At 42.7% G+C, this 9316-nt stretch overlaps 3 protein-coding genes across 3 annotated transcripts in view; 1 reads left to right on the top strand and 2 right to left on the bottom strand.

Annotated features, from left to right (window-relative positions):
- The window catches only part of syngr3a (synaptogyrin 3a), a 9451-nt gene extending 6152 nt beyond the window's left edge, over positions 1-3299 (bottom strand). The window contains exons 1-2 of the mRNA XM_005750168.2: positions 2912-3299; positions 816-1050 (exon numbers count right to left, since the gene is read on the bottom strand). Coding sequence (XP_005750225.1) covers positions 816-1050; positions 2912-3013 — 337 coding nt within the window. The 5' untranslated portion in view covers positions 3014-3299. The remainder of the gene's footprint in view (positions 1-815; positions 1051-2911) is intronic.
- Positions 3300-5551: 2252 nt separating this feature from the next.
- gfer (growth factor, augmenter of liver regeneration (ERV1 homolog, S. cerevisiae)) lies at positions 5552-7042 on the bottom strand. The gene is made up of 3 exons (XM_005750167.2): positions 6814-7042; positions 6363-6574; positions 5552-6168 (listed from the first exon to the last, which is right to left on the bottom strand). Exons 1-3 carry the CDS (start codon positions 7030-7032, stop codon positions 6006-6008), a joined length of 594 nt encoding a protein of 197 aa, XP_005750224.1. The 5' UTR covers positions 7033-7042; the 3' UTR covers positions 5552-6005.
- A 113-nt stretch (positions 7043-7155) lies between these two features.
- The window catches only part of drg2 (developmentally regulated GTP binding protein 2), an 8005-nt gene continuing 5844 nt past the window's right edge, over positions 7156-9316 (top strand). Inside the window, exons 1-3 of the mRNA XM_005750180.1 lie at positions 7156-7219; positions 7556-7651; positions 7894-8074. Of these exons, the coding sequence (XP_005750237.1) occupies positions 7588-7651; positions 7894-8074 (245 nt within the window). The 5' untranslated portion in view covers positions 7156-7219; positions 7556-7587. The remainder of the gene's footprint in view (positions 7220-7555; positions 7652-7893; positions 8075-9316) is intronic.

Raw genomic sequence — 9316 nt, 5'->3', positions numbered from 1 at the left:
ATGAATAACGCTTTCCAAGTCACGCTTGGAAAGAAAGGGCTTAACCTTTGATAAACGTCTGAGGTGATAAAATGCTGATTTTACCACCCCGTTTACATGGTCATCAAAGGTGAGTGCAGAATCAATTTTAACTCCAAGATTTGTGATCGAACTCTTTAGTTGGGAAGTCAAAGCTGCAAGATCAACATCCAGAGTATGAGAAGAACGATTTGGGCCAAATAAAATTGCTTCTGTCTTCCGATCATTAAAATTTAAAAAGTTTTTTGCCATCCATGCTTTGACATCAGTAAGGCAGTCAAGCAGAGGTCCAGTTGGGAGACTATCAGAATGACTAAAAGGTAAGTAGAGCTGGCAGTCATCTGTGTGTAGATGGAATGGCACTTTATGCTTTCGGAAAATCGCGCCAAGAGGCAAGAGGTACAATGAAAACAATAACGGCCCAAGAATAGATCCCTGTGGCACACCCCAAAGCAGAGGGGCCACAGAGGATGAAGCCGACCCCAACTTAACACAAAAGGTCCTATTTAAAAGATAGGACTTTAACCACAAAAGTGCCGAACCATTTAGATTAAAAGTACATTTTCCAAAAACATCCAGTGCACAGTCCCATTACGCGGTTTGGCATTATGCACTAGTGATGATGTATTTTGTTTGATTCCTTCATTTCTTCTCACAGCAAGACCTTTTAAAAACGAATCACTTCCTGTAGCTGCCATAACTCAGACACACCAGGACAGCCTGCAAGAAATGCTCTGTGCCTTCCTTGTTTGCTTGTGTCTGCGAACAAGACCTCCCATCACATGTCACATCCTCACCTGAGAAGCCGATCTCAAGCATTACAGCCTTCTTCCTGTCTTTAACAGAGCTGATGGAGGAGAACTTGTAGTCAAGCAGGAAGAAGAAGGAGCATGCCAGCAGGCCAACCAGGCCCACGAACACGCCGTAGTTGCACGCGTCTGTGTTCTTATTGAAGATGCAGTGGAGTCGCTCGCTGCCCATGTTGACATAACCCTCATTCACGATGGAGGCGAAGACCACCAAGGAAAATATCTGTTGTTCGAAGGGAAAGTAGAGGGTGGAGTCAGAGTCAGAACAAAGTGAGCGACAGGAAGGAAGAGCTAGATTAAAGAAAACAACAAAAACAGATTACCATTTAAAGCGATACTGTTTCAGTTTTCTGTCTATCCAGCAAACAAACACTGCTTGCAGACTCACTGGAAGCGGGATTGTGGCTACACTACTCAAAAGCATCTCTCTGAGCATACTCAAACCAAAAGGCATTAACCTAATTTCCCCTCTTTCTCTCTGACCAACTGGAAGAGGTGGATGCTTCGCTTCCCCTAAAGAATCACACAGTCCCGAGGCAGTGTGTGTGTAACTGCACGTAAACCTACTACCATAAACTCCAACTTAAATTTCTCAAGTTCATTTTCAGCCTTTCTTCTTCCCTCTGTTGATCAGCTGACTAACACTCATGGCAGAGTAGGGCCATGTGACTGACACACACACTCACAAAGAAAAAATGCACTCCTACTGGGGGGGAGCTTGTGGGTCATATGACAGAGGTGGAGGGGACACACAAAGGAATAATATCAGGTCCACATTTTAAACTAATCACATGTGTGGATTTAATCTGAGTAGACGCACACTCGGGTGCTTTTAGTGAATCGTTGTGATAAAAAAAATAAAAGCTGCTTAAAAACAATATGTCTTTTTAAGGGTTGGCTTCTCCTTTTACCTGCCTGCTCTAAACTTTGATTCGCTTCTTCCTTAATTAAAAAAATCCTGCTGTGAGATTTCTAACTGACGAATAGCTTTTTTTTTTAAACAAACGAGAGGAAAGGGCATTAACCTAATTGCCTGTTTACTGTGGATTCCCACTACAGACTAGAATTCATTTCCCCCTCCTCCTGAAATAGATTCCTGGTATACTGTCTTCTGTAAACTGCCACTGCAGTGGTGGTAAGTACCACATGGGGCTGGAAGCACAGGGCTACCTTAACGTATATCAAGCAGAGTTTAAAAGGCTCCATCTTGAGTGGCCACAGCTATAAAGTGAGGCAGCTTTTTCTGCATAAGTACATCACAGCGCGTATCTTAACTCGACGTGGCAACCTCTGCATCCAGTCAAATTCTTTAAAATCACGTGATGATGATGACATTAATTGCATACGATCCACTGGCTTCCTTTTGAGGCCCTGGCACCACTGAGGAAGACCTTCTCTGTGTCACCCAGAGGTGATGCGTTTAGCCTACACGAAACGTCAGGGCACGAAGCTTCTCGTGGCCCTCCGTGCGTAACGACGATCGCGGACCAATCACAGGTGGGATGACGAACGGCGACGGCAGTGTAGGGGTAAATCAGCAAAATCATGAGCTGAAAATTGTGACTTAACAGTGTAAACGACAGGTGAAATGATAAATAAGAAGTGGTAGGTGAATGGGACCGTAAATAAGTAGCACAATTGCCCAGAAACGTGAATGCTGATGAGTGAATATGGATGTGCCTCTCTTATTTTCAGCACAACCCGGTCTGCTGCTCAGTGTTTGTTAAACACTGGCAGGTGGCATGTAAAAAAAAAAAGAAAAAAAAGGGAAAGAGAATAGGTGAGGAGAGGTCGTTTACACCTCACAAACACACACATCTGTAGTGAAATCACTGGTCACGGTGTCAGATAAGCACCAGGCCCTGGTTACACCCTGTACAGCACATTTCTGTAAATCACCCCCAGCATTAACATTGATTTCATGTCTCCATTTACACCGCATCCTTATCAGCTTTTAGTGGATTTCTCGAGCCTGTATTTACAGGGAAAACACGTCACTGGTTTCGCGCAGCAACGACAACAGAGAGGACCCCCCCACCCCCCGCACACACACACACGGCAGCACCGTGAAAACCCGCTCTCACCCAGGACAGCACTCTGAGGATGGTCTGCGGCTGCTTGGCGAAGGTAATCGGGTCGATAGTGGACCCGGACCGGCCCGCTCCGAACGATCCCACTCCGTCCATCTTCTGTCGCTCTGTGTGTGCGCTCCTCGCGGCTCCACGCTCCCGGCTCCACGGCAGGATGGATGCGCTGCTGCTCGCTGCTGTAGGGACGGGTCCTGCGCGCTCCCAAACGGCGCGCGGGCGCTCGGTGGAGAACGTGCAGGAGCCAGAACGTGCCCACGCTACGGACGAGCGGGATAGGCCATTTATGCCAGAGCTCACTTTAATGTTGTTACACAGGAATAAAACAGGATAATGGAATACAATTCTAGGAGGATAGCGTGAGAGCGGGGATAAAACGATGGAGGCCACTTGGACCAATGTTGTTGGTTCAAAATAGAACAGGTTAATGAAATACACATTTATGTTTGACCTCAAAGGGCTTTTGCAGTAGGTTGGTGGGATTAATAATGGCAAAAACAGAGTACACAATACCCGTGTGGGACAGCTTATGTTGCCATACTTTTCCCAAATCTTTGGCCAAAACTTTATGTAAACAAATAAAAGTTTAAAAGAAAGGAAACCCAATCTGGGATAAGGTTATTAAAGAGCACTATTACAAATTACTGTAAGAACTACATGATTTTATTATTATTTTATGCTGTATTTTTAAAAATACAGTAAACTTCTACAAACAACAATGCATTCTGGGAGCCTGTGGAGGACTGTCCGACATTAAATCAAGTATAAAACCTTTCTTGTAAATTTTAAATTAACAGATGCATTGTGGGATTTCCATTTTTTGTGTTTCAAGCTCTCTGTTTAGGAGGTTTAAATTTGGCATGTTTTGTAATGTTAAGCACACATTACCACTTATCGTCTGCTAAAAAGGTTAAGGTTAGGTTGGTTGTTGGTAATGCAATTAGTGAGCTTTTGGAGCTTTTGGCACCTCAGATATTTTACGTGGATGAACTGGATTTTATTCTATAAAATTACTGTTTTGAATTACTAGTAAACTTTGCTTAAATCTCCTAACCCTGAGCATATGTCTTTGTTGTCCTGAGCACCATCTAAATCTACAGGTTTACAACTATTCCAGGAGTTTCATATAAGTTAGCATCCAGCTAAGCAGGCTATAAACAATACAGTGGGTGAGACTGTGCGTGCCCCAGTCACAAACACTCTGCGATTATGAAATATGGAATAAAGAAAAGTCTTATGATGGTGCAGGAATGCCAAATACCACAGAAAGTATAGTCACAAGTGTCTCATCATGGGATATTTATTCATTCATGAATCCTCAATGATGACTGAACCATAAAAATCAACATTATCAGCCTTACTAAAAATCCCAGCACCGGTTTACAAGTCATTCCTGGTAAATTTATGTACACTGCCTGAGGACACGTGGTTTGTGATTCAATAAATACTACATAAATTAAATAAATGCAACTTGGCTGTACAACCAGTGCATTGTCAATACTAAAAAATATTATATTATTACACCTGGAGAAAAACAAATGTGCCATTTTTAATATTCAGTGAATTGTTTTATGTAAAGTGTTCTGAGAAAGGCCACTGAAGCAGTAGATGTGTTGATTTATACAATGAGGTGCATTTATGGCTGACACCACTAGAAGTCACTAATGTTTTCTGTAGTTTAATAGTCTATGTTTGAGGAAATAAACTGAATGTGTGATGACACTAGGGTTATAAAGGAAATAATTCTAGACAAGATATGGCAGGAGAATATGGCATAAATAGAGAAAAAATTATATGATCAGTAAAACAAATATAAGAACTCTTCAAAATAAGAGCTTTTATGTAGTCTTTTGAGTCAGTGTGTTTAAATTTTCACAAATGCAATCATTTTGATTAGACATGTTTTATTCCCTCTGGAAAACAGACACATTTCTGTCACACGTTTACACAGTCTAGTGATTTCTGTTGAGTGATTACTTTGTCAGACCAGCAGACAAAGCACTGCATAGTGTATAGTAAAAAATGAAATGACAGAAATTTAGAAATTTTACTGGTCCAAAATTTACAGTACTTTAACAAAAGTCTTGACTCTTCATTTCTCTATATTTTGCTGGGAAAATGGGAAATAGGTGCAGTGATATACTGAAACATGCAAAAATACATGAAAATATAGTATACAAGACAAAATGAAAGTTAATATTTCCTATGACTGCCTTTATTCTTCAACACAGTCTGAACTCTCTTAGGCAGCTTTCTTGTCTTTTCTGTGGGTAAGGGGTGGGGGAACTCCAGGCCTCAAGGTCCAGTGTCCTGAAGGTTTTAGATGTATCCTTGATCCAACACAGACAATTTAAATGGCTAAATTACCTCCTCAACATGTCTTGAAGTTCTCCAGAGGCCTGGTAATGAACTAATCATGTGATTCAGGTGTGTTAACCCAGGGTGAGATCTAAAACCTGCAGGACACCGACCCTTGAGGCCTGGAGTTCCCCACCCCTGCTTTGAGTAGTCTTCATTAATAGTTCTCCAGGTTTCTTGAAGGACATTCCCAGCTTTACTTTGGATGTCCAAAGATAAACTTTGAAAGACTTTCAGAAAGCCTGGAGAACTATTGCTTAGGACCACTTTGAAAAATTACAAGAAAATCTGGCTCTTGGGAAGCAAAATATAAAGAAATGATGACTCGATATGTTTCCACAGCACTGAAGGTTGGTGATAACGAACCAATACACAGGTGTCTTTGCTCTAATGGTCAAGTGAGAGTCATACCTGGTTAAGCACTTCCAACAAGGAGAGGATTATAATATAACCCAGAATCTTGAGTTTAGTGTTTTGAGTTTCTCTCTATAATATTGCAGAAAACTGTTTTTATGTTTCAGTGCTTTACAAATAAAACTGAACTGAAAGGATCTGAACTCAAGAAACACTGAGGAAAACTATTATGTAATCTTTAATTTTATTAATAGATTAATTATACTATATTAAAACAAAACCAGAAAAACCCAACACTCAAACATGAGCTCAGTTTAGTGGTGTTTTATACCGACGACGGGGTTTACTCGAGTCTTCAAATCTCTCTCAGCACAATCACTCAATCACAGGAGCCATCTTTCCATCCATCTCTCCACCTCTCATCCACACGGGAACAGTCAAACTCAGGCTTCCCCAACCTGACGTTGATGTTATTGTGAAGACGACAGAACCACTGAGAAAGAGCGTGGCGGCTGCTAGTGTCTGGCTGATTGGTTTTCAATCTGTGGAGAGGAAATGTGGTTTGGTGATCGTGGCATTTCATCCTAAAACATCTGAAAGTGTGAGGGTGGTAAATAAAAGAGTAAAATATGCCGAATCATTTCTAAGATCCTTTATGTGTGAAGATGTGCGCAAGTGCCGATATGCGACTTTCAGCCCTGTACATTAAATCTGGCAGCACTCGTGTGGTTCTGACCTGTCCCTGAGGTCTTGTGCACATTCATCACACGGGAAGAACTTGGAGAAAATGTTGATGAACTGCCCCATCTCTTGCTGCTGAGTGGTAGATGGATGATCCGGGTAATACGCGGCCATAGTGTGCAGAAAGGACCAAGTGCTGCGGCCCAGCTCTTCCCTGTCCAGCGGACACTGGGGATCTTGTGGCTCTGAATCTGCAGCTTTTGTCTCCTGCAGGATCAACACAGACAGTCACCTGATGAATTTAAGAGAGACTAGTGGCCTGCTGCCCCGTCTGAATGAATGATTTATGGTTGTTTGGTTATCACAAATACATATTGATATCTCTCCAGTTTGCTGGCTGCCATCACAACCAAATCTTAAAACAGTGAATCACAATGTTACGACATCATAAACTTTACACCGTCGAAGTAATTTGTCAAGTTTCCAGCCTGACTCCATTGTGTCACCTGTGCGGTACCACCACTAGCAGTTGTCGCCTGCTTCTTCTGCATCTTTATCCACGATTTAAAGTCCGTACAAGCCCTGCATGGCTTCTTTTTCACATCCCCGGTCTGCTCCTGCTCTTTACCGGAGATGTCCTCCGGTGGTCTGCTAGCCATTGGAAAGGGGAATCCTTCAAACGCAGAGGGCACCTGTGATCCTCTCGGTCCCGTGGGCGCAGCCATGCTTACTTTACGTATAAGCTAATACCGCTAACTGAACACTTGACAGGCATGGACGTATAGCTGTTTGAAATGCAAATGCCTCTTAGTGGACGGGTAATTGCTCTTTAATATTTCCTCTACCGTGGCGATAGTGTCATGGTCACAAGCGGTCACTTCCCCGACTGATGTAACGACATCGACACACGCGGTAAAAGTTTCCCCGAGTTTTCTTGTTTCCTCCCGGACATTTCACTGGAACGGACCGTGTTCCGGTTGGTGATGTCGGTTAACTGTGCATGCTGTTGAGTGTATCCTCTGCTAAAGTGTAATTTTCTACAGTATTTCAATAATTTAAGCTGTTGACATTACCCGTGTTGTATTCGGGTGCTCGCTTGCTTTATCATATCCTCACTCGCTGTTTTTGTTGTTGTTTCTCAACTGTTAAAGTGTTACTAGTTGCCCGGTTAGCCGGGCGGCTAACAAAGCTAACAACTCTGGAGTGACACGTTTCTTTTTTTTTAATTTGCTGATTATTCTTTAACAGTGTAAGCGTTGACACCTGTCTGAACTTCAGCCATGGGAATCCTGGAGAAAATCGCGGAAATAGAGAAAGAAATTTCTCGAACACAGAAAAACAAAGGTGAGAGGGAGAAGTCGCAGCGCTAATTGTTAGCGCCACAATGGACCAACTTGTACCCAGCTGTGTGTGTTTGTCAGCTATGAGTGTTGCATTATACCTCAAGACGAATCAATATTTAGTCTTATTTCCACATTTTGTTTATGCATATGTTAAGTACAATCTAAAAACAACTGTATTGTTGTTATTTTAATTGCAGCATTAACAGCTCCATTATCCCCCTTTCCATTCACTCTTACTTCCAGCCACTGAGTACCATCTGGGTTTGCTCAAAGCCAAGCTAGCCAAATACAGAGCTCAACTTCTGGAGCCCTCCAAGTCAGCAGGGGCCAAAGGGGAGGGGTTCGATGTCATGAAATCAGGAGATGCCCGTGTCGCTCTCATCGGTTTCCCCTCTGTGGGTAAGGTATGTCAACATGGTGGACGGTGGGTTGTGTTTCCTGGTCTGGACGTAGAAGATAAAGGAGTTTGTGCTTGTCTTCCTCTAATAATGTCTTTATTTTTCCATAATCCTACCACGAGAAAGCAGGGTAAATTTTAGTATGTTCAGGTTTCCTTGAAGCATGCCTTATTCTGATTTTTAATTTATTTTGGATTTTTTTCTGGAATAACTTTTAAAGGCTTTAAAAAGGGTAATTTTGAGCATTAATGTTTGCTTGTACTTTGTAGCAACACCTCTTGTCACCCTCTGAAGGGCTTAGCTTTAAGTCCTGTCTCTTTAAAAAACCCATCAGTCCAGTTTGTTCTGATTGCTTAGCCCTTATGACAAAGCTGAGGCCAAAATAAAATTTAGTTGCATGCCATAACTCTTATTTGTTGTTTAAATTAGTGTTAAGGGGAGTCTTTGTGATTTATATGGACAGAATTCATAGGCATAGCTAGTTGGTGGTCTCAGAATCTCGTCTCTGCTGGATGATGATATTCTTTGGCTTCATTGAGCGGCAACCTCGAGCTTGTTTAGGGAGCTTTGCAGCCGAGTACAAGGCGATGGAAAAAAGAATTAGCATTTCCAGGTCCAAGGCCATGGTTCTCTACCAGAAAAATGTGGAGTGCTCACTCCAAAGCTGGGACAAGTGGGAATTTCAGGGTCTTGCTAATAAGTAAGGGAATAGTGGGGCGAGAGATTGACAGTTTAATTGGTGCTGCATCAGTACTATAACAGACTGGTAGTCAGTTGTGGTGAAGAGAGAGCTGATCGTGAAAGTAAAGCTGTTGATTTATCAGCTCGTGTTCTGATCCTCCACTGTGGCCACAAGCTCTGGACAGATGGTTCAGGCATCTGACTGGGTTGCCTCCTGGACCATACGTAGGTGATGTGTTTCAGGCATGGGAGGAGGCCCATCTTTCAGCTGGCTTGGGAAGGCCTCAGTGTTTCCTTAGATAAGCTGGAGGAGGGTGTCAGGGTCACCTGCTGCCCCTGCAGGTGAACATCAGGTTATGTAGAAGGTTGCAGCATAGGGTTAGAATGGGGTTTCTTTTATGGCATAGATCTGATGCAGAAGTATAATTCACGTGTAAGGCTTGGCGCATTTTGGTGGCTGAAGCAAGTAACAGAAGAACTCTGGACAGGGCTCTAGAGTGCGACCAATTTGGTCGCAAATGCGACCAAATTTTTCAGTGGTGCGACTAAAAATAAATATTTGGTCGCACAGGTGCGACCAACTGTTC

Source organism: Pundamilia nyererei, unplaced genomic scaffold (genome assembly GCF_000239375.1).
Source record: "Pundamilia nyererei isolate P.nyererei 1_Seehausen unplaced genomic scaffold, PunNye1.0 scaffold00264, whole genome shotgun sequence".
In the NCBI taxonomy this organism is placed as follows: domain Eukaryota; kingdom Metazoa; phylum Chordata; class Actinopteri; order Cichliformes; family Cichlidae; genus Pundamilia; species Pundamilia nyererei.
This window is presented reverse-complemented; position numbering and strand designations above follow the sequence as displayed.